We start from the raw sequence: 25,214 nt of genomic DNA, 5'->3' as shown, positions 1-25,214 counted from the left end.
TCCGTCTGTGGGGGAGATTTTAAGTCCACAGGACTTGCACCGCTTAAAGAAACCCCACCGCGGGGCCATAGGCCGGTGGGGAGTAAATAATCAACTTCAAACCCGAAAGAAAAATACTAAGACTAAGAAAAATAAAGAAAAAAAGGCTAACTACGCGGTTAAGCTAAAAAGTGAAACTAATACTCAGCAGACCGAAGCAAAGGCGTCCTACCAGCGCGGTTGTCAGAGAAGAACTGGCGGGATCTGCGTGCCCCTCCTTGGTCATGCGCAGTGGAGCCCGGCACGTGACCTAGGAGCGGGCGCGAAAATCCCTTTGGCTTGCTACCGGTACCGAGCAGGGTCAGCGCAGGCGCAGACTATCCCAAGGGTGTGATGCACAGAGACCACGAAGAAGATGAAGAAATTCCTATTGTTTTTATTGGCATTTATGCCCTTGTTAGCCGCCCTGAGCCTTCGAGGAGGGCGGGATACAAATTTAAAGAATAAATAAATAAATAAATAAATGAAAGAGACATCTTCCAGTGAGGAGGGCTTTTTCAATACTCGCTTTGTCAAAATAGCAGAATAGCAAATAAAATAAAAATCCATAAACATGTTGCATTATTTTTTATGTTTTTGCCATCAAGTCACAGCTGACTTATGTTTTCAAAGCAAGAGACGTTCAGAGGTGGTTTGCCATTGCCCGTCTCTGTGTCACAACCTCGGTATTCCTCCGAGGTATTTGGATGGGAGACCCCCAAAGAAGTCCAGGGTCACTCTGCAGAGGCAGGCAATGGCAAACCTCCTCTGAAGGTTTCTTGCCTTGATAAGTCAGTTGCAACTTGACGGCACTTTTCACCACCACCAATTAATCCTACTGAGGAAGATAAGTCATACTTGGGACTTGGTCTTTTTTGTGCCGTGTTCATACATCTATGTGTTGCTCTCTATTACTATGTATAAATGTTGATATCCTTTTTTCTTATTCATCGTTTATACGGTGTGAATTACTTATTTTGCAATTATATGGCGTGGGTTTTTTCCCTGCCCACATTCATTAGCACGATAGTTGTTATTACATAATTTTTATGTATACATACTTTACCTATGGAATTACTCATATTGTGGTTACTTGCCTTCTTAGAGGCCCTTATTTGTGTCTTCTTTTCTTGGAGGGCCTCTTCCCTCTGATTGGTTCTTCAGAAATTTTTTACAACTACCACCATCTTGTGGGCAGGGACAGTAGGGTGCCGCGTTTGAGCCTGAGAGAAAGCGGTTTGCCGTAGCCTACCAATAAGTTCATTGCGGAGATGTGAGATTCAGTGTGGGGTCATCATCCCAGCTCAACTCTTAACTATTGCATCTGATGGGACGCACGGTGTGACAGAGCTACATAAAAATGGCATATAGTCTGCTGAAACTCAGGGCTACCCAATGAAGTTGATGGGCAGTTTGGGTTGCCAGATCTGCCTTGGGACACTTCTGGAAGTCGGGGGGGGGGGTAGTGCCCGGGGAATGTGAAGTGTGTGGAGAGAAGAGAGCTGAGTGAAAATGCGTTGTCAGTCTAGGACTTCCACTTCTCCTAGAATCTATGGTATGCCACAATGTCACTATCCGAAGCCGCTGTCTGCTTCAGGGGAGTTAGCCTCTATAGTTTAGAGATCAGTTGTAATTCCAGGAGAACTCTGGGCCCCACCATGAGGCTGGCAACCTTGTGGGCAGTCAATTCAGAACAATGTACAACTAATTTACGGAATTTGCTGCCAGGTGACTATGAAAGCCATGAAGGATAAGCCCAGCAATATCTATTAGCCAATGTGGCGCAATGAAACCTTCATGCCACTGAAATCAGTTTGCCGGTGTGGTTGGAGCACAAACAGAAAAGGGGAGTGAAAGGTCAGCGTGGGCTTCCCAGAGGCATCTGATTGGTCACCGTAACATGGCGCTGGACTCATGGGACTGAAGAAGGGAAGAAGAGATTGGATTTATACCCCACCCTTCACTCGGAGTCTCAGAGCGGCTTACAATCTCCTTTCCCTTCCCCTCCCCACAACAGACACCCTTGTGAGGTAGGTGGGGCTGTGAGAGCTCTTTTGAGGACTGCTTTTTCAAGAACAGCTCTGACAGAACTATGGTTTGCCCAAGGTCATCCGGCAGCTGCAAGCGGAGGAGTAGGGAATCAAACCCGGTTCTCCCAGATTAGAGTCCACGCACTTAACCACTACACCAAACTGGCTCTCACACCATACTGATCCGGCAAGGTTCTTCTTGCGCTGTTACCCTGCACAGGCTCTCAAAGACTGGGGTTCTAACACCTGACCAGACAAAGCTTTTATGGACAATGCCCTCTGGTTTGAGACGCACCTACAAGTATGAGCTGGGGATCTGTGGCTGTGCATTTTCCCTGTCTGATCAACTGTGTGTTGGAAGTAGAGGGGTATCTGGAGTCCCTTCATTCTGCCAAATACCTCCCTTCCCCCGCCCCCCAGCCTTGAGTGTTGGGCTTTCCTCTGGCATGAAGCACTTTCCTCGATGGAAGAAAAGATCTGTCTGTAGAATGGATTACATAGCTTGGGGTAAAGGGCCCCAGATCATCTCTACATTGGTTAATCCAAATTGCTCTGCGGCAGAGGGATGTTGCCTAATGGCCCCAAAAGAACAGCTTACCACAGTTTAGAACAGTAACTGCACAAGAGCTGTTTTTGTAAACGAGAGGAAGTGGTATTTGGCACAGGAAGCCAAATGAAGGGGAACGGGAAGTGTGTTTATCACTTTTGCTTGGTGCAATTGAGCACCTAAAACCCCCTAAAAAGTTAGCCACAGCGGCAAAGATCCGACTCCTCAAAACAACAAACAAAACCAACCCTTAAAAAAAAAAAAAAGGTTGGCCGCAGCTACAAAGATCTGACCAGGAATTCATAGTTGTTTTCTGCAGCATCTTTTTAACATGAATTTCTCAGTGGATTTGGACACATTAAACTTTTCCTGTGAGTGGTCTGAACTGCAACGGAAGACCAGATCTTTTCCCAGATGTTCTTCAGGACTTAAGATTGTTTTTTTTCCCCTGGAACATTTTTTATTTCATACATATAAGGACTTAAGATTGAATGGGTATGAAGCAGGGGGGTGGGGGGAAGCAAACTCACCATTTGCAACAAAATTATTTGGACAGCGGTTAGATAAGCATCGCGGGTACCACATGGCTGCTGTCCAAGACATTATCCAGTTACTCAGAGCTGTGTACTTATGACATTTTGGCTGCAATCTAAAGGACAATCCTAACACTTGGAAAAGAGTTTGACATGATTATGGGAAATAAAAAACATGATTTGGTTTAGTCAGTTTTAACACACCAAATCACATTTGATTGCAAACAATTAAATCAACATTGGAGATGGCTGAACCAAAAGGTTAGTCTCCAAAAAGCACATTTCCTCGGAAAGCTCAAGTTGGGTAGTTGCGGTTGTCCGTAGCAGTAGAAAAGAGGAAGAGTCCAGTAGCACCTTAAAGACCAACAACATTTTGTGAAAGGCTATAAGCTTTCATGAGCCATGAATCCAGTAGCACCTTAAAGACTAACAAAATGTGTGGCAGAGTAGGAGCTTTCGTGAGTTACTGCTCACTTTGTGACTCACAAAAGCTCCTACCCTGTCACAAATTTTGTTAAGTCTTTAAGGTGCCTTTGAAAGCTGACATCAACTTTCCTACACTGTTTTGTGTGACTGATGCATAACTGGTATGGGCCTCCTCCCTGGTTTTTGGTGTTACATATGGTTATGTGTTTTTATTGAATCATTGTATATATACTCAATTTTACATATTTTTGAGGTTGAAATGTTTGATGACTTGCTGACTTGGGGAACCTAAGGTGGAAAGGCGACACAGAAACCCAAAAGGAATATACTACAAAAGGCAGTGAAATTATCCCCATTTATAGACATTGAGAATCAGCAACCTGATTTCATTCTAGACCACATACATCAAGGGCCAATGTGCACAAATTCCTGGAAAAAAATAACCTGACAGGAGAGCCGTTTCATAGCCATAAACTATTGGCTGAGACACCTCTGTGTCAACGAAACCAACACTCACATCAAAAGGAACATGTGATTTTTTAAAATGAAATAGCACACCTGCTCCTATTCAGACTCGGGGGACGGGGGGGGGGACTCGTTAATCACATCTCAGCAAGAAACTGTACGCACCCAGTCAAATAAAACGCCACCGAAGTGACCTTGTCGCTATTCTTTGAATGGCATACAGAGGACCACACCTTCTACGGAAATTACTTCCAAGAATGATTGTGCAAGGTGTTCTTGCAGTGCTACATGGCTTCCTCAACAGAGGGAAGGGCAGCTGAACTTGGTTGCTTAGCATTGGGGGGAAAATAAAAGCCACTCACCACTAAAGAACTCATAAACCCCGTGAACCTGATCTCTGCAGGCCCAGCTTCTTTCTCCAACAGGCACATTCGCATTTCAGAACTTTGCTGGAAGCCTGGCCACCTTACCGGCTGAAGAACGCACTTCTACGCCAGTTGCTGGAGGCTTCTGCAATTTCTTGGATGTAATTAATCCTTTTATCTGACAATCCAGCTCTGCGGGATGTCAGATTAAAGGTGTGTGTGGCCCGTGACAATTTACATTGTTTGCTGGATAACCCCAAACAGGAGTCAACCTACTTGAAAAGAACTGGGAGCGACTTTAAAAAGCTGTCATCAGTTAATGGACGAATTAGTCTGCACAAGCCACGGGGTTTCAATTCTTTAAATGGGAACTTTCACCCATGAAAGTCAGTTCTCAGATAGAATTGGGAAGCCTCAGCGACAGATTCGTTTCTTTTACTTACAAAACGCATATCCCGCCTTCCTGCTCTCGCAAGAGCCACCAAGAAGGCGACGGAATTTAAAAACACATCATAAAATCAGATTTTTAAAACCATTAAAACCAACCCTCTCCAAACACCCATCATCAAAGCAATTAAACACAGAGCTGAAATACACACAAAACGTAAAAGCATCGGTTAGGAAGGAGACATCATTCGTCCGAACGAAACAGAACAATCTTCCCCTGCTGGCGGAAGACAACAACAGAAGGGGTCAGGCGAATCTCCCTGGGGAGAGAGTTCCAGAGTTTTGGTGCCATGACTGAGAAGGCCCTCTCCCGGGTTGCCACCTGCCTAATCTCAGAAGGGGGGGGCACTCTGACGCAGAGCCTCCAAAGAGGATTGCGGTGGTTGGGCAGGTCCATAAGTATGGTTGCCAGCCTCCAGATGGTGGCTGGAGACCTCCCGTTACGACAACTGATCTCCAGGTGATAGATCTGGAGAAAATGGCTGCTTGGAAAGGTGGACTCTATGGCATTATACCCCTGCTCCTGTGCCCAAATCAGAACTTGGATACTTTTGGGGGGTGGACTTGATGGCCCTGTCTCCCCACCCCCGGGGGCTCAATCCCCAAACCTCAGAGTTTCCCAACCTGGATCTGGCAACCCTACGCTCCCCCCCCCCATCCCCTGCCAGTGACCAGGGGGACCTGGTAACCCTAGTACTTTGTATTAAATAAAAGTAGACTTGGCACCGGGAGGCACAACTATGACCTGTGTGAGTTAAAGAAGTAAAGGAAGAGCTACGCTAGCAACCTCTGGTACACCTGCTTGCTATGACACAGGGCTCCAGTCAATGCATGGAGCCTTGGGGCTGCCAGATCATTGTGAAATCGACAAACCTACCCAAAGCGATTGCCCAAAGACAGCCTACAGCTTTTTAATTTACTGTACTTATACCGTGACGGAGATCCAGGTCCTTTCCGCACTAGACCGTAAATCCTGCTTCAACCCTGTCCCCGAACTTACATTCTACATTACACTCGAGTTCACCCATGTAATTTTGTGGTATTTTTTTGTTCCCACGTTACAGTGAGGTCGCCCCGATTTTGCCCCACACTTATCCTGGGATAAACTGATGCTGTTACAACCAGGGATACATGCAAGGTATCGTGCCGCGAGTTGAACTCTGATAAAACCAGGGATGAGATCCAAGTGTGGAAAGGATCCCAGAGAGGCTTACCTCTTCCTCCTCTGCTCCATTCTATCCTCACAACAACCCTTTGAGAGAGTACGTGTGACAGGCCCAAGGTCATCCAGCAAGCTTCCAAGGCAGAGTGGGGATTTGAACCTGGGTTTCCCAGGTAGTAGTCTGACACTTGACTGTTACACCTCACTGGCAGCTAGCCCAAGATTAAACTGTTGAGCAGGAACCTGCTGTGTGGATCTAGAACACTTAGATGGTGCGAGTACACAGCAAAGCCAAATGTCATCTTGACAAAAGTCACAGTATAGTTTGTGCTTCATTGTTCCAGAATGTTTCACGATAGACCTGTTTACGCCAACTAAGTATTTAATAAGTTTAACTATTTGAAATAGTGTTACAACTGCAAAACAATGGGTTGTGTTTACAGAGTAATTCCGGAACACCTACTATAATTTTACAATACTCAGATGTGGGTGCAGACCTATAAGTATTTTCCCAGGACTTCAGTAGGGAGCTCTCATGTATTTTAGTACCTGGACCCCATCTTGACAGACTTTAGACCTAAAAAGATGCATTATCTTCTTAACAAAGGGCCACTTCCACAACACAGTGCAAGTGCAAAGAAAGAATTTGCTAAAATTGTGTAGAACTTCTTTCTTTAATCTCCTTGGAATAATTTTCTTGGCCATAAAACAGAGTCCATTATGTTCGCACTAAGTAAGGTCTGACAGTTTCCTTGTTTCTTCTGTATTTTTCTTTTTCCATAAATTCCCCAGAACAATCCCTATGAAAAGCAAGAGTCCTACTGTGCGATTGGCAGAAAACTTTTTCCAACAATCTTCAGGACTGTGTATGTCCAAAGTGTATATCTGAGGAAAGAGACAATGTATTAATATTAAAAGTTATCTACTTTTGTTATTTATTGAGCCTGTGCCTTGTTAAAGCCCTCCTCAGATCTCCTCTTCTTCAGAATCTTTTCCCAGGTTGCCAGGAGTTTACTGTTCATATTACGTGCTGCAACAAACTCTTCACTCTGTCTATTTTTGCAGCTCTTTGCCAACAGTCTTTTCCCCCTGTCTCTCTTCTACTTTCCTTCTCACTGCTGACAGATGGTAATCCACTCAAAGAGGGACCTTTTTTCTTTTGTTACACTCTACAGATATACAGGGATGGCATTAGATAAAATCACCATTACTACCATATCTTCTGTCAATATTTAGAAGGTTAGCACACCAAAATGGGGGCGGGAGAGAAGAGAGATCTGTAGAGTCCTTCCAGTAATTAGTACAACACAGCCCTTAAGCTCTGGCTTTGCAACAACAACGCAAATAGAGATGGTTGTCAACTACCTGGTAGCTTGTGTGTGTGTGTGTAAACATCATCAAGTCACAACCGAACTATGGCAACTCCAGAGGGTTTTCAAGGCAAGAGATGAGCAGAGGTGGTTTCCCAGTGCCTGCCTCTGCGTAACAACCCTGGACTTCCTTGGTGGTCTCCCACCCAAGTACTAACCAGGGCTGACCCTGTGGAGCTTTTGAGCTCTGATGAGATTGGACTAGCCTGTCCCATCCAGGTCAGAGAACCACCTGGTAGCTTACCAGTAGTAATACATGCGGGGGGGGGGGAATTGAGGACTTTACTATGTATGAACACTTAAGACGAATCTGGGGTGGATGGGAAGGAAGATGCAGTAAAAGCCTCATCTGCAGACTCCAGCACTCCTAACCATCACCTGCTCCTGTTACCGTAAGCACAATAAAGACAAATGTATCACTAAAGGGTGATTAAAGAGTCAGATCAAGAGCTGATCCTCCCAGCCTTTCGAAAGATGGTAACAAGAGTATGTGCAAAAGTCCAATGACTAGCCATCAAAGGTAGACGGGAAAGAGGCAGACTGACTATTATCTTTATGTTCCCCATCTTACAGTTAGCAAGGCTCCCTCCCACTCAGTCCAGTGGAACGAAAATCAACTCATGTAGCCTCATAGAGCCTGTGACACACAGGGACAGTGAAGAATACAGGGCCCAGTTTGTACATTCGGCAGAATCAAGTCCAAGACCAGGGGACGAGTCTCCTCTTTGTGTACAGCCACTACCTGAAGCTACAATGATAGTTACCAGAATGAGGGATTTGAATCCTAGTGTGATTTCCCCCCCCCCACACCCATGGACTCTTCTGTGCCCCTGAACTTGAGCTCCTGCTAGTCAGTGACCCCCCCCTCCAAGGAACAGTGGGAGGGGCAAAGCAGAGGTTTGCAGTGGGAGGGAGGATTCAGGGGAAATTGTCCTCTCTTCCTCCACTGGTGGAACTTCTGCTGTGCCAACGGGACAGTGGATTACGATCCACCCCAAGGATTACCGACTACGGCCTTAAAATTGCCCACTGAAGTAGATCAGTCATAGCCAGGCGACTGATGTTGAAGAAGAAGAGGAGGAGGAGGAGGAGATTGGATTTATACCCCGCCCTTCACTACCGAAGGGAGTCTTAGGGCGGCTTACAAACTCCTTTCCCTTCCCCTCCCCACAACAGACACCCTGTGAGGTAGGTGTGGCTGAGAGAGCTCCGACAGAAACTGCTCTTTTTCAAGAACAGCTGTGCCAGAACTATGGCTTGCCTAAGGTCATCCAGCAGCTGCATGTGGAGAAGTGGGGAATGAAACCCAGTTCTCCCAGATTCGAGTCCGCGCACTTAACCACTACACCAAACTGGCTCATTAGGGTTGTGCAAGCATTTTGTTGAAACAAGCTGCTGGGCTTCAGGGTGCTGTGACTTAAGAAGTCTTTAAAATCTGTGCTTCCTGTCCTACGGCCATGTATTGTATCAGCTGCCATTATGCATTTTTGAGGTTTGTTTTTGGAACCCTTATGTTGTCATAAGCTCCTCTGAGGGTGTTTAAAAATAAAGCAAAATAACCATTTACAGGATTGTGGTACCTACAGGAAGGATAACTGCATTTTTAAATAGACCTGCAAGCAAACAACTCCCTGCCTGAACCAGTATCGCCATGTGATAACTAAGGGACTCAAGATCATAAAGTGACTGCTCAGGGTCATAAAGAATAACTGGGGTGGAGCAGAAAGCTGAGCTTAGAACTCCTTGGCATTAGCCCACACCCCATGGCCTGCTCTCCCCACACACCCAAGTCACTGGAATGTCTCAAGAGTATGACTTTATCCCACTGAAACACCACAGAGAGATGAGCAGTGTGTTGATTTTGCCATTTTCTTTCCTCCTTCCTGTCAGCATCATGCTTGGGAACTAATAAGGGGAAAAACTGAATACAGAATTGGGGGCTGACAGACCATCGGCTATGGAAAAAGCATCCTCCCCACTCCATTTTCAGGGCTTATGTCACTTGACGGAGGAATTTGTAAGGGAAACAATTGAAACTAAGAACCAGAACATGCATCAAGGCAAATGAGAAACATGATTGGGAAACACAGTAATTACACCCTCATAGGGACAGAAGGCAGAATAAGGTACTATATAATGTGTGAGATGTGTGAAATGTACAGAGAACACCCAGATGGGTTTTTCACTCGCCAAACTGTGAAATAAATTCTTTTTCACTGAAGTCCGACGTTTTTCTCACACCCCTCCACGGAACCCTGATACATTTTCCCGTCACGGTCCATAGCCAGTAATGGGCTACAGATTGCATGGTCAAGGCTAAAAAAACCAGGGGCAAGGATTCATTCTCTCTCTGCTAGACTTCTCTCTTCTACAAACTGAGAGCCAGTTTGGTGTAGTGGTTAAGTGTGCGGACTCTAATCTGGGAGAACCGGGTTTGATTCCCCACTCCTCCACTTGCACCTGCTGATGTGACCTTGGGTGAGTCACAAGCTCTGGCACAGCTGTCCTTGAAAAAGAGCCGTTTCTGTCAAGAGCTCTCTCAGCCCCACCCACCTCACAGGGTGTCTGTTGTGGGGAGGGGAAGGGAAAGGAGATTGTAAGCCGCTCTGAGACTCCAAGTGAAGGGCGGGGTATAAATCCAATCTCTTCTTCTTCTTCTTCTTCTTACATGCTGGAAGTTCCCTGCCCTACACACCTGTGGTGGTGGAAAGTGCTGTCAAGTCACAGCTGAATTATGGGCCACCCCATGGGGGTTTTCAAGGAAAGGGATGTTCAGTGGTGGTTTGCCATTGCCTGCCTCTGCGTCATGCACCTGGTATTTCTTGGAGGCCTCTCATCCATATAGTAGCCAAGACCGATGAGACTGGGCTAGCCTGGGCTATCAAGGTCAGGGTGCTACACACACACACACAGGAGTGTTCAAAAACAGATGCACAAACATCGGTGGGAAGAGCTTCCCCACCAGATTCCGGTGAGTGCATAAATTGACCCACAAACCATGCTGCAGGCGGTGGGATCTCTCCCCCCCCCCCACACAAAATCAAGGTTGGTAGGACTTCCTTCCCTTTCCCTTGTACGATCCCCATCATCTGCTGCAAGGGAAGAGAGGAGGTCAGCTAATGTGTTTGTAGTCTACCTGGTTTGCACTGGAACTCACCTTTCAGGAACGTTAATAAAAAAACAAATTGTGCAGGGGGGGAGGAACGTACTATTTTTAGGAAAGCCAAAAAGAGACAAAACACAGGAGACATTTTATCTGGCTGCTGCAGTAAAGATACTTAAGAACGTGCATCAGATAGAGCACCTATCCCTTCAAACAACAGCGTAATGTTGGGAGTCTAACCTGCTGTGCCAAGTGGACGCCTACAGCTGCCACAGCTGCATAGTACGGGAAAGTCTGATCACAGTTCATTCCTGTCACAGTCAGTCCCAAAAGCATCAGAGCACTGAAGCCACTGAGCCACTGTTTTGTGTTTTCATTGAATCGGAGCGCTGTTGATTTCACACCAATGGCAACGTCGTCTTTTTTATCCTAAAAATGAAGTTGTTATAGACATAGAAGTCAAATGGCAGTAGCATTGAGCAGACTGACACAGGGACAAAAATGGTCCTTTTGTACTGTGCACTATAGCTGAAAATTGTATCAGGAAGCATTTCTGTCCCCGTTTGAAGCTTAAACCAGCAATGAAAAGCACAACAGTGGTTGAAGACAAAGCCACCAAACCATGAGGAATCCGTTATCAAAAATACAGGCAACCTAAACCATTGGCATTCAAATATATTTCTGATGTATAAAGACATTTCCTCTAACAGACAGCATCTAAGGCAGAAGAAAGCAAGCAAAGATGATTGACAGTCCATGCTGAGCATCGGTACATGGCAAGAAGCTCCTGAATCAAAGACCACCACCCTCCCCACAAAAAATAGCAGCCAGTTGAGCACCGGATTCACTTTGGAAGGTACAGTATGTTGGAGCATCCAAGCATCAGCTGAGGGGGGGGGAGATTAATTATTATTCATTTAAAGCCCACCTTTCTCACAGAGACTCAAGGCAGGTCATAAAATATGAGAAGAACAATTCAGACAAACGACGCAAATCTCTAATGAACAAAACAATGTAGCGGGGGCTCAGACAGAAGAATCGGAAAACAACGCGAGCAAACAAAACGGTCAGTGTAGGCAGAGAACGGTCTAGAGAAAAGGAGGGGAGGAGAAATCCCCCTGCCCCAACCCCTGAGAAATTAGAGAATGCTGGAGGGGAATTTTAAGGGGTGAGGCCGATTTTCATGTATTTCTTCCCCCCCCCCTCCAAATTCCTCGTTTATATAGGGCCAGCCAGAGGCTCGATGATTAAGGCGCTCCCAATGAATCACTCCCAGCTGTGGAAAATATCAGGTGTGTCGTCATTCCAAAGTCTCACATCATCATCAAGCGTAAGGAGGGCAGCTGATAAGGGCAGCCTACAAGACTCTGTGGCGTCGGCCGTTTTATTTTTGTATTTTTATCCTGCCCTTTCGCCCCAAGGCTGCTCTTGATCACCAGCGTAAAAACATCAACGGCACAGACAAAAGTCAGTCATGACAGGTGAAGCAGCCCAAGGAATTAAAAGCAAACATTTTGCGTTCCACAGAAACGGGTCACCCCACGGCAACGCAGTCCAAAGTTGTTCGGCTTCAGACGAGGGCCTTCTCACACTCAAACCCTCGGCACTTGTGTGACACAGCTTATATAAGTTGCTATTTGGGGTATATTGAATACCCAAAGTCAAATTCCAATGTATCTCTGAGTAGTAAAATGTCTCCCCACCCCCACCCCATTTTGTTTTTGGTGGCAGAGGTCAGGAATATCTGCTTTCACGTGTTATTTCCCATATTTAATATTGGTCTGTGAAAAGTGGGAAAGGCTGTAACTCGCCAGAGCACTTCATACTCCCCTAGATCACTGTTTTCTAGATGAATGAATTCTGGACATTTTTAATCCAGATACCCTCATTAATCCTTGTGCTTTTTTAATGGTCTGTGTTTTATACTGTGGTTTTTAACTGTACGCTGACCCAAGCAGGACTCTGAAGAGGAGGCTCAGATATATTCTAAATAAATAAATCATTCTGCTTTTTGAGAGAAGAAAAAGCAGCCTAAAATGCAAATTCAGTTGACTTCTGTGGGGTTCTTCTGTACATTTTTGCTTACAGAAAGAAAACTGTAATTAGTATGTATGATTAAGTTGCTGTACGTTAGAAAAGAACAAGAGTCCAGTATCACCTTAAAGACTAACAAAATTTGTGACAAGGTATGAGCTTTTGTGAGTCACTGCCAAAAAATTTGTTAGTCCTTAAGGTGCTACTAGTTTCTTGCTCTTTTCTACCACTACAGACAGACTAACATGGCTACCCATCTTGGCTGTACATTGTTTACTAATGTGCAGGTGAAAATTTCCTAAAAGGGAAAAAAGTTGTAGAGCTGAATTCTTTCAAAAAGTGCAGCCAGGGAGGAAGTTCAACCAAGAACATAGGTTTGAAAGCAAACCAGGAAGAAAAAAAGTTATATACCTGATGAGCGTAAATGGTGTCATATATCAGCGTCCACAGCACTCCTGAGAAATACAGGGGCAAGCAAACAGACCAGTCACAAGAGCCTCTGATGGCTGACCACCCGAGTAACGCACCCCAGTTGAAGGTAAGACCTAAGGGAGATGACAAAGAAAAAAATCTACATTGTTATCTGTCTTTCCTCCTGGGAGCTCAAGGAAGTGCAAATGGGTCTCCATTCCCCATTACCTTCTCACAACTATCTTGTGAGGTAGGTTAGGCTGAAAGAAAAGGACTGGGGGTTCAGTGTCACCCAGCAAGCTTCGTGGTAGAGTGGGGATTTGAATTCAGGTCTCCCAGATCCTAGTCTAACTTGGGGGGTGGTGACCCCTGGGGAGGCGTGGAATTATTGCAAGGGCTCTGTGAATCTATTTACGCACTAAGCATTGCCATTTTTATCTTTTTGTTGTGATGTATTTTCTCAATCAATGGGTACTTATAGTACTACTATCACGTGGGGTCCATGAAGGTTTTTTTTCTGGTAAAAAAGGAGTCCTCATATTCAAAACAGTCAGGAAGCAGTACTCTAACCACTACACTGCATTGCACTGCCTCTCTGTACCTACTGTGTCCCTCCGGAACAGCCTCCTGGAAATGGTCAGGGCACTCTTGTCCTCCTTCCTTTCCTTTGGGGGCAGTCTGAGCCTGGGAAATACCTGCTGGTGGGACGAGGGCATAACGTGTTTTCCCACTGGTCTTGATGTTCTTACACCTACTGTTTTAATCTTTTTTACAAAGTTGTATTTACCTTATTGTTACCCACCATGGATTCTGAGATACCCAAGAGAAAGGTGGGCATACAAATACTTTAAAAAATAGTTTGAGAAGACTGCGCAGGGAATCAGATGCAAAATAACCCATGAGGCAGGCAGATGTGAGACCCTTTTTATTGAAACTTCAGAAGAGCTGCAATGTTAGTTAAGAGCAATCAGAAGTTCCATGGCTGCTTAAGAGAACCTAGTGCACTGAGATCTGAGTTTTGTTGGCAACATGCTATGTGTTTGCCCGCAAGCCAGTCAGCCTTTTCATCCTCTGTGGCTTCTGGGCAAAGAAGAAGAAGAAGAGAAGAGATTGGATTTATACCCCGCCCTTCACTTGGAGTCTCAGAGCGGCTTACAAACTCCTTTCCCTTCCGCTCCCCACAACAGACACCCTGTGAGGTGGGTGGGGCGGAGAGAACTCTGACACAAATTGCTCTTTCAGGAACAGCTGTGCCAGAGCTTGTGACTGACCCAAGGTCGCATCAGCAGGTGCAAATGGAGGAGTGGGGAATCAAACCCGGTTCTCCCAGATTAGAGTCCACACACTTAACCACTACACCAAACTGGCACAAGTAATACACCAGTAATGCAAGGTGCGGGAAGTGTGCGCAGTAGCCTTGCCCACACCCTGACCCAGAATAAACACCTCCCTCTGCCTCAAGAAACGCAACATTACTGCAGCACCGGACCTCAGCAGGAGAAGGACTTCTTTCACTCTGTTTTATGGAAGTGAGTCAGAGCTACGCAAGGACGGAAGCCATTCCCACCTGAGGAAGGTATTACTCAAGCCCTGCCCCTCCCACTTCTGAGCCTTACCTGTATATACCGCACAGGGTGCATGCCTTTAATTCCATCCTGTGACATGGCCAGTCGTAGAAGGAGGGCAGAGCTCTTGTTTCTTAAGTGGTTATGCAGATAAGCTTTCCTCACCTCCAAATTCTGGGATGCAATAAGTGGCACTGGCCCAGGATTTCTACATAGGTCTCAAAAGGGACAGGAAATCATGTTTCTATGGAATATGATTACCCTATCAGGAGAATGGGTATTAAACAGGATAATCTATGCTGTAAATAGGAAAATGGGGCAAGCAGCAGGGAGTGGGATTGCAGAAGAGGGGAAGGATTTTAATCTTCCCATTCTATCTTTGCCAGCATCAACTTCTTTATTTGTTCTTTTTAAAAAACGCACTAAACGTCACAGGACTGCTACAGGACTCATCCCTCCTAAAGGTGGCAAGCACCACAATGTTTCTCAGCCACGTAACTGCTCTGCTAGTTGTGCGTCCCCAAGGGGCATCGATCCTACACGGCAACCTGAGAATTCCCCGATGCCTCGGGAGAGGCAGCACATAAATTCCATAAATAAATGTGACTGAATTCTTCCAAAACATAACAGAGCCAGGAGAGGAACAAGCCATTTGCAAGAGAAGGAAATTGTGAAGCTCACCCAAGACCAGCTGAGGCCAGTAGGTTATTCTCTTCATAAGGGGATAGGTCACCACAAGAGAGAGAGAGGCTGCTCCTAGCACAATGCTGTACGTGGAGGAAGAAAAGCATTCAATACAAGTGTTTTTTTTAACGCAAGTAATTATTATTGTGCACATTAAGACGCTGAACTGCAGGCTGTGGAAGGTCGGTAGTTGAGCAGTTCGAGACCCGAGCGTGCCGCATGACGGAGTGAGCTCCCGTCTCTCGTTCCAGCTCCTGCCAACCTAGCAGTTCGAAAGCAAGAAATTGCAAGTAGATAAATAGGTACCATTTCGGTGGGAAGGTAACAGCGTTCCGTGTGCCTTGGTGTTTAGTCATGCCGGCCACATGACCACGGAAACGTCTTCGGACAGTGCTGGCTCTTCGGCTTTGAAACGGAGATGAGCACCGCAACCCTAGAGTCGGACTCGACTGGCTTTCGAGCAAGGGAATCTTTACCTTTACCTTTCTTCTTAGCTTTAAGAACTGCTATTGATTGCATTTGCCATCTGCCAAGGCGATTCAGAGTAAATAATGACATGTTTTACAGCAAATGGACAGTTAGATCGCATAGGTCTGTTCTTCTAATGGTAGTGCCTTCCTCCAACCCAAGGCACAAGAGGACGGTACACAAGCTAGCGGAACAGTGGCATGGGAATCAACCCACAGAGCACAATATTACGAAAAATGCGCTCACTTACAGCCAGTGTCAGATAGTGAGGAGCACTGAGACCTGGGTTTAAACCCCTGCTCACTCATGAAGCTCACTGGGGACACTAGGGACCATCACACTCAGCCTAACCTCTTTCGCAGGGGTTGGTTCAAGGCTCCCTTTTTTAAAAAGAAAAGAAAGAAAAAGGAAGAATGGCACACATGACTTCCTGGATGCCTAGTAGGAAGGACACAAAATGTGCTGCTTTAAAAAAGCAATACCATTAAAAATAATTCACTACACATATACTTTAACAGTATGACATTTTAAAATAATTTAGTAAGGAATAGTTTAATAATAATTTACTACCCATAGATGCCCTGACGTGGACGGCTCAGGCTAGCTTGATCTCGTCAGAGCTTGGAAGTTAAGCAGGGCTGGCCCTGGTGAGTACTTGGACAGGAGACCATCAAGGAAGTCCGGGATCACTATGCAGAGTCAGGCAATGGCAAACCACCTCTGATCATCTTTAACCATGAAAAATCTCTGAAGTTGCCATAAGTCAGTTGTGACGGGAAGGCACTTTCCACCACCACCACATATACACTGCCTCACTGGCAATTGTTAAGCAGCGGCTGGACAAACACTGGTCAAGGATGCTCTAGGCTGATCCTGCATTGAGCAGGGGTTGGACTAGATCAGGGGTGGTCAAACTGTGGCTCTTTTACACATATTGCACGGCTCCCGGCAGGGCGGCTGGGGAAGCTAAATATCATTAGCAAACAAATATCATTGGGCAAATAAAAATAATTATCAATATCTGCTTTTACCGCTTTTGTTATTACTTTTTGCAGTCTCACTTAATGTTAATAAAAAGCAAATCTGCATGTTTTCCAGTAAAAATGTGTAATATTTGTTCATGTCTTGTAGCTCTCAAACATCTGATGTTTATTCTATGTGGCTCTTATGTTAAGCAAGTTCGGCCACCCCTGGACTACATGGCCTGTATGGCCCCTTCCAACTCTGTGGTTCTATATCCTATGTCCAACCTACGTTTACTACTACAACACAAGGGGAGCGGTGGCACAGTGGGTATATCCCACTGTCTTAACATCCGAACTGTGTTAGTTCGAGCCCCGCGCTGGTGTGAGCAGCCAGCCTGTTGTCCCCAGCTCATCGTCCACCCAGCGATTCGAAAGCTTCGGCGAGTAGATAAAATGGGAACCACTCCTTAGAGAGGGTGGGCACACCAATCTCCCTTGTGGGAGGGTGTTAGCTGACGGTCGGGACTTCCTGGTCGAGGTCGGAAAAAGGTGAAAGAACTTCTCGGCTACAAAAATCCCTGCAGTGGATGTCTCCAACCAGGTGGTGGCAGTGTGGCGATGTGACATACGGGTCCTGAAGCCTGGTCGACAAGCAGCCGTTTGGAAAATGACTGAGCCAAGCCAGAAGACGTTTACACTATGCAGTGACAGCATGTGCAATTAACAATGAATATACGTTGTCCTCCCTATCCCCTTTGAACATTGTTAGTCCCCTGTCTAATGTGTAACTGTACATCGCTTTGAGTCCGCTGGGTAAAGCGATTAATAAATTGAAAGTATTATTATTATTTATTATTATTAACACATTATCGCACTAAGGGTCTAATGAAGACTCAAGTCAACCCCCTCTACCCCAACAAAACAATTCTGGACGGAACTTTTCAATTTCAATACCAAAAGGCTGCACCCCCTGCAAGGCTTAGTTCGACACTGGGCCCAAGCAAGATGTGCCATCAGAATGGGTCAACCACGCACATTTCCCAGAGCCATCCACAAAGCAACTGCCCTCTTGCTCACACATTTCCAAAATCATTGCTGAATTCTAATACAGCATTTTCCACATTCATGCCTATGCAAGGATTTCAAGTGGTTCAAGTCTTAGGATGGAATGGCTAAAGCATTTTACTCACCTGTAATAATTTAAACACAAAAGGATACATAAAGCCAAACTGAGCTGCCCTCCAAGGAAAACAAGAGACTGAAAAGTTGAAATCCTTCCAGCAGCCAGCGGCCTACACGCCGTTCTTGCAACCTGAAGGCAGAGAAGTAGTTCAGTCATTCTGTTATTTCAGCAGTAATGCATATATACACATACACTGTACACAAGCTCTGTCACTTTAGATTTCATACATCAAATAATTCTCTCTCATAGATGAGCCTCAGTAAAGTTCCAGCTGGAAGTCTCAGGTTAGCCTGATCTTGTCAAAAGCTAAGCGGGTCAGTCCTGGTTAGGCTTGCCAAGTCCCAGAGGCCCGTTCCCCACCGCCGCTGCATCGGGCCCTGGGGGGAACTCCGCCCCGATGTGCACGTCACCAAAAAGTGACGTGACGACGCCAGGCACGCTGGGGGCGGGGCCACGGTCATCCGAGGGAAAACTCTATGGTTTTCCCTCAGATGGTCATGGCCCCGCCCCCAGCGTGCTCGGCGGCGTCACGTCACTTCCTGGTGATGTGGATGCGGTGCACTCGCGCTCCGTGATCGGCCCAGGAGTCCCCCGCTGCAGAGGAAGGTAACACTTGGCAACCCTAGTCCTGGTTAGTACTTGGATGGGAGACGACCAAGGAAGTCCAGGGCTGATAGTTGGAGACAGGCAATGGCAAACCACCTCTGGTCATCTCTTGCCTTGAAAACCCTACAGGGTCTCCATAAATCGCCTGGACCTTGATGGCCCTTTCCACCACCAAAATACCAGCAGCGGAGGACTTATATTTTCCCCAGACATTCAACAACTGACTAGCTTACTGTACTTCAGCAGAAAAGTTTCCAAAGGAGACTTCAGGAAGAAACTGCTGAGTTGCAATGCATATGCAGATCTGATACTACTTGACTTTTGGAATCAATAGGGACTTGAGTCCGTATAGCTTACTATAAAAAATAACCCCCCCCCCCCCTTTAGAGGTTTATGTCCATTATTCAGATTCATCTTTGCCAATTCATCAACAGTTGAGAAGCTCAGAAGTCTACTTTTATCATGATTAGGTTCCAAATCCTCATTCCTACAACACTTTGCCAACTTCTTAAGTGCCCGTTAGAGACCCAATCTAGTTTTAGAAAGAATTACTGCATCGTCAACATACCATAAGGCACTGATCTCAGCTTCAGCTAATTTTGGAGGATGGGAATAGACTTTCTAAAGACTGGAGATCACTTAAATACAGACTAAACAAAACCAGGAACAAATACCCAGCCTTGCCATACGCTGCCAATGGTGGGGATGGAATAGGTAAGGCGACCTTTATCGGAGCAGAAAGCCTAAGTAAAGGCACCTAGTTGGGTGTAACAATCTAATGCAAATGATTTAAACACCCTAACTGTACCAAAATATGGGCAAGCTTTTAAACTAGGAGGCTATAATGTTTTGCCATCGGTTATCCTTGAAGATAATTGTAAGCAAATTTCTTCAAATGATATATTTGTCCTTGTGGCACAGGAGTTGTAGAGACTTTAGACTGTATCCTGTTATTTTGTGATAACTGTGCTATACAGGCGATAGAGAGAACATAATTGCTCAACGTTTGGCTACGGTACCAGGCCTGTAATGTATTCATCACTCTCTGACTTCTTTGTTAAGCGAGCGACTTAACAAGGCCGTTCAGCAGAAGATCTAGTTATCCTTTTTTCTTTCCGGAGACAAGGTACGGATTACTGAAACAGCCGGAGTTTTTTTATGTAGCCTTTGAGACTACAGCCTGAATGATGAAAGTATTTTGTAAAACCCAGTTTGCCTTAATCACTGCACTGCATTTTGAAAGAGGACAATTGACCATTTACTAATGGAATTTTTAATGCATCAACAGCTGGGAATGGTCCACACCCACTCCGGGGATCATTTATTCCTTTGACTGCAGCTTGTTTTTGTCCATGCGCTGCAGTATGATGTGACACACCGTGCCCTGGGGAACTGGGAATATATATATATGAGTTTCCCCACCACCACCTCTGGCTTAGGAAACTTCCAGAGATTCGGGGGCAGTGCCTGGGGAGGGCAAGTTTGGAGAAGGGAGGGAGCTCAGCTGGGATGCAGTGCCATACAGCCTGTTCTCCGAAGCTGCCATTTCCTCCAAGGGCAGTTTGGAGACCAGCTGTAATTTCAGGAGAACTCTGGGCCCCACCCTGAAGTTGGCAACCCTGTAGAGGAGGCAAGATGGCGCTGGGAGCCGAGCCATCAGAAACAGCCCTCAACAAGGGAAAGCTAAAGTGTGACTGCTGCAAGCCTCCTCCCTCTGTTCTATATTGATGGGCAGTTGGGCACATTGCTCATCACCTGCAGGGAAAGCATCACATGTTTTAAATAATATTATGTAAAGTGGTTGTGTGGAACCTGAGACTCTTAAATGAAAGCTCCATTTTATCCATGGTGACAGGCTCTGAACAGTTTATTCTGAAGTAGCCTTTTGAGCGATCTGGCTAATTTACAAATATTTGGAAACAATGTAATTTTCCAACCTGGAATAGGGTTGCCAAGTGTTCCTACCTTGCCGGGCTCCGGGAGGTCCTCGTCGGTGTGTGTGCGCGCGCCACCAGCACGTCACAGGAAGTGACGTGCTACGTCGCTCACGTTGGGGGCGTGGCCCAGATCGTGGGGGGAAATCCCCCACGACGATCTGGGCCACGCCCCCAACGTGAGCGACGTGACGCAGCTTCCAGTCCTAACCTGGAACCAGGTACACAAAGCAGAAGCTCCACTGCACCCCTAAACTGAGTAGCGCTTTCTCATCTTTAGGTATCTGCTCTGGATTTATTTATGGCTTGTTCTGAAAGATGCCGACGACAAGCCTATCAGTTTCAGAGGCTGCATCAGGAAGGCCAGCCTGCATTTCTGATGTCATCAGCACAACGTCTGATGGGGAACCTATAGAGGACAGAGGCCTGTAAATTAAGCTGTTTGCGAATTATGTTTTGCTCAGGTATTCTGTTCTCAAAAATAACCATGTACATGAATCCCATAAGAATTCCAAACATGCTATAATAAACAAAGTTAACAAAAAGCTAATGATTTGGACTTGCTTCGATCAGGAAGAGAAATGGGAAGCAGCTTGCTCTGAAGTTCAGGTTTTACTTCAGGCGGGCTCTTTTTGTAGCAGGGACTCCTTTGCATATTAGGCGACACACCCCTAATGTAGCCAATCCTCCAAGAGCTTACAGAGCTCTTCTTACAGGGGCTACTGTAAGCTCTTGGAGGATTGGCTACATTAGGGGTGTGTCGCCTAATGTGCAAAGGAGTTCCTGCTTCAAAAAGAGCCCTTCTCTATCCACAACTTCCAGCACAACTCAGCAAGCTGCTTTTAAATTTGGGAAGCGGGGATGCGAGAAAGATGTTTGGCTGTTTAGTATTGGGAGCAATGGAGGAAGCCTGAAGCGTGTCCATGGACCCCTTGCTGTGGAGTGCAGCTGGTGGCAACGCTGTTGCCTTCATTCATCTTTTTCCTGATAAGAAAACTTGCTTTACAAAAAGGCTAGTTTACTTACTTAGCAAAACACTATGAGCCTGCCTGTTCTTTTCAAGTCCATGGAGTTCTCTCTACCTTTTTGTCATAGTCCTGATCCCACATGTCATTAATTGTACAGCCTGCTCCCCGCATCAGGACTGCTCCAGTGCCAAAGAGGAAAAGGGTGTAAAAGGAGGGGAGACAGCCCGGTTCTGCTGCAAGGCCTATACTCCAGGTACAAGGAAGATACAGCAACCATGTCCCTAAAACAGAAATGATAAATGAGACTGATGGAGAAATGTAGGGGAAATCAATATTAGATCAATATGTAAACTCCATAATTAAATTCCACCTCTCAATTTTGCTTTCTTCTTTACTGGCATTTCCTTTGTCGGGGAGAGAAGAGAGCAGAAAACTGAACAGTTGGGGTGTCAAACTCATTTGTTATGAGGGCCGTATCTGACATAAATGAGACCTTGTTGGGCCGGGCTATGCGTGTCATAAAATGTAATGCCAGGTAGCGGAGAGATAAACTTTATAAAGGACACAAACACAAAGGATTATTTTTCTTAAAATAAAAACATGCTTCAAACATTAGCACTCTTGCAATATTTTGTTTATTTAACAGTGTCTGATAACTGGTACCTCTTGCTCTGAATTATTGCATCAAAATGTCTGTGCTGTTGCAATCTTGAGTATGCTTTTCAGGTGTGTACCTGTAAGCTGCAGACCTACAATGATGCAGCAGCAGCAAAACTGGAAGAAGAAGCAGAAGACAGCCAGTTCCACTGCAGGCCTGATAGAAGCCCTCCGGGGGGGGCCTGATCTGGCCCCCGGGCCGCAAGATTGACACACCTGAGTTAAAGGGTAGATCTCCGATTTGAGAATTTAGACATAAATCCACAACCATGTGACAGTATGTACACGCACAGAATAATGCACAGCAGCAGAAAAACTGGCCCAAGAGAAAATTAAATAAGAGGCGGTGGGAGTAGATGTGAACAGTAACTCTTCCAAGGAAAAAGCAGATGATTCATTGTGAAACTGTATTTTCAATTCAATTCGATTTATTACGATCAAAGATCCGCAAATACCTTAAAATGTATTAAAAAAAATTCTAAATAAGACAAAGTGAATTTTAAAATTTCCTAAGAATTTCCCATAGTAATAGTCTGATTAGGATAGCCATAGCACAAAACCTTGCTACCTTAGCAGTAATTTCATTACAGATGTCAGCTAAAAGAAGAGTAGAATAAAACTGATTAGACCTGCCTGGGTAGGCAACAATTATTGGAGTAATATATTTAACAAATCTTGTGATAAAATTGACAAGATAAGAGAATGTGCTCTATTGTCTCGACCTGTCCAGAATTACAAAGATAGAGTCGGCTGTTTCAAGGGAACACTTCCTAATTTGGTATTTCATGACTCTTAGTGAAAGAGAATTAGAGAAACAACACAGGATCAGTTCCTCCCCATCCCACAGACAGTTATTTCCTCAACAACTTTACAAACTGTTAACAATGTACAAAAGCGGTAGTATACAAATACACTGAACTGGGTAAAAAGCAACAGCTCTCCAGCTTATTAACATGCTTCTACTTTTTTGCTGGTAATGGGATACGTTCTGCTAACAGCACCCTCCTGAGGAACTCTGAGAACTGGACCACAGTGGCTGATAGTGATGCTAGCTAGGATCACATATTGCCACGGCATTCTGAATACACTACAGTACTTGGAGGTTACGTTTCACTGAATGAGACTCAAACACCCCAGTCCAGAGCAGCATTAGGACTATATTTTGATACAGCTATTAATGTGAGTGGGCTTCCCCCCATTCTGTTTAGCCGAGAAGCAGCATCTTGCAGAGATGCCACCTTTTGCTGAGGTGATGGAGAAGGATAATTTTGTCTTTGCACTCAAAGGGACCCTCCCCTCTTGAAAGAAATGGCTTTGAGGATATGCATTTTGAACAGCAGAACCAGCTGCCTTCTGTGCATCATCTGGGGGTGCTAACATTTGGGTCAGCAGTAGCCAGCTGGTCCTGACCTAACCCAGATCCTCCCCTTAATGTTGCCCATCAGCGCCTCAATTGCCAATTCAGTATAGATTGCTTTAATCCTAGTCCTATTTCATTGGTCATCAGATATCTCATGATATTGACTGCATTGATCTACACTGTTTAATCTGCCTTGAGTCTCAATGAGAAAGGCAGGCTATAAATTAGGCATGGAAGAGTAGCAACTACAACCACAGGCCTTGCCAGCAGGGCATTTGGCAGAGTTGGCATGCAATTCTGGCTCACCTGACACCATCCACTGCCTCGTGAAAACATTACTGCTTGTTCGGTTGATAAACCATAGTGATAACACACAGAGACATTTTGAGAAAGTTCAGCCTCCTATTTGCAGAGTGGGGATCTAAGACACAAAAGTACGGAAACCCCCAACTAGTCCTGCATGACCAGCATCATAATGCAAGAGGAAATGAGGCAGACACAGAAAATACAAGGTATGCTGAGGTTCCTGTTTGTAAGGGAGGAGACTGGCTGTCTTGCAAATTTTCTCTTGCTACTCACAAGAGTCAATTTTTCCATAAGAACACAGGGAGTTACAGAATAAAGTCTGAGTCCAGTAGCACGTTAAAGACCAACGAAGTTTTATTCAGGGTGTGACGAAATGGCTGCCAGGCCTTAAAATAGATACCAGCCTGGTCGTTCCTTACATGTGTGTGTGGGGGTACGCCATAGGGAACAATAGAGCTGCCATACCTCCCTGCCTACACTTCCCAGCAGCCTTTTTTGAGGGTACAGTGGCTGCTGCCAGGAGGATCTGGGGTTGCCCACAGGGAGTCCACCAGGGCACCAGCTCACCTCAGAGCACCCTGGCCAATCTGTGTCTGACTAGTGAAACCACTTGTCTGGGGGTGGCACCAGGCCCATAGCCAGGATTTCGCGGTTTGTGGGGCAATTTCTTTTTCTGGTGGGGCTGCCATTATTTTTATGTCAGTTCCAGTCCGCCTCCCAAGCCCGGCCACTGGCAGCCACCCCTCTGCCTCCCATCCTGCAAAACAAAAATTTTGAGCCCCCGGAGGCGATTTTTTAATTATTTCTTATCACTACAAAAAACTACAACAGAAAAAAAGGGAAGGGGAAACTACATATACGGGAGAAAGTAAAGAACCCACTACTAACTAAAACCCCAAGAGAGGAGATCCTCCAACTAGCTTAGATACATTGAGTCTTCTCATCATTGATCCCTTTATAAACTGAGTCAAACATTTATAACACTTTTTCTTTAAAGCTTAGAATAACTGTCTAGTAACAATACCCCCAATCATCCCATAACAAAAGTCTCAAAGGCACAATTCAGAGTTCTTCAGCCTTTACTTCTCCTTTCCCCTTCTCTTCCACAGCTTATAAGGACTTTTTGGGGCTGCGGCCCCTTGCTCAGACAGAGAGTCCTCTCCAGAAGAACCGGTGTCTAGCTCGCCACTGGACTTGCTGTTCTCCTCTTTTTTCTCGTCCTCTGGCCTTCACAGCTGAACCCTTAGGAATTCTTGAGCTTTCAGAACAGAGTCAAACTTTTCTTTTTTATCTTTGATCTTGAAAGTTACGCCTTCTGGAAATAGCCATTTATATCCAATTGAGTTTGTCTGAAGAAAAAGCACAAGTTCTTTATACTTCTTTCTACGTTGTCTTACTTCAAATGGAATATCCTTTAGTGTTCTGATGGTATTTTCCCCTGCTTTCAGGGGTGTTCCAGCACCTGTTTTCAGGATTGCATTCCTGACATGCCTCTTCGAGAATCTTACTACAATTTCCCCATGCAGATTATTTTTCTTTATATATCCTGAGTATGCTCTATAGACCACGTCCATATCATTAAGTAACGATTCTGCCTTCATTTCTGT

The 25,214-nt window shown here is 45.4% G+C and overlaps 1 protein-coding gene across 1 annotated transcript in view; it reads right to left on the bottom strand.

Annotated features, from left to right (window-relative positions):
• Positions 1-6,366: 6,366 nt before the first annotated feature.
• The window catches only part of COQ2 (coenzyme Q2 4-hydroxybenzoate polyprenyltransferase), a 22,733-nt gene continuing 3,885 nt past the window's right edge, over positions 6,367-25,214 (bottom strand). The window contains exons 2-7 of the mRNA XM_015417925.1: positions 21,399-21,565; positions 17,784-17,905; positions 15,158-15,243; positions 12,912-13,045; positions 10,707-10,895; positions 6,367-6,878 (exon numbers count right to left, since the gene is read on the bottom strand). Of these exons, the coding sequence (XP_015273411.1) occupies positions 6,723-6,878; positions 10,707-10,895; positions 12,912-13,045; positions 15,158-15,243; positions 17,784-17,905; positions 21,399-21,565 (854 nt within the window). The 3' untranslated portion in view covers positions 6,367-6,722. The remainder of the gene's footprint in view (positions 6,879-10,706; positions 10,896-12,911; positions 13,046-15,157; positions 15,244-17,783; positions 17,906-21,398; positions 21,566-25,214) is intronic.

Source organism: Gekko japonicus, unplaced genomic scaffold (genome assembly GCF_001447785.1).
Source record: "Gekko japonicus isolate JY-2015 unplaced genomic scaffold, Gekko_japonicus_V1.1 scaffold752, whole genome shotgun sequence".
Taxonomy (NCBI): domain Eukaryota; kingdom Metazoa; phylum Chordata; class Lepidosauria; order Squamata; family Gekkonidae; genus Gekko; species Gekko japonicus.
The sequence above is the reverse complement of the archived record's forward strand: the minus strand, read 5'-3'. Positions and strand labels throughout refer to the sequence as shown.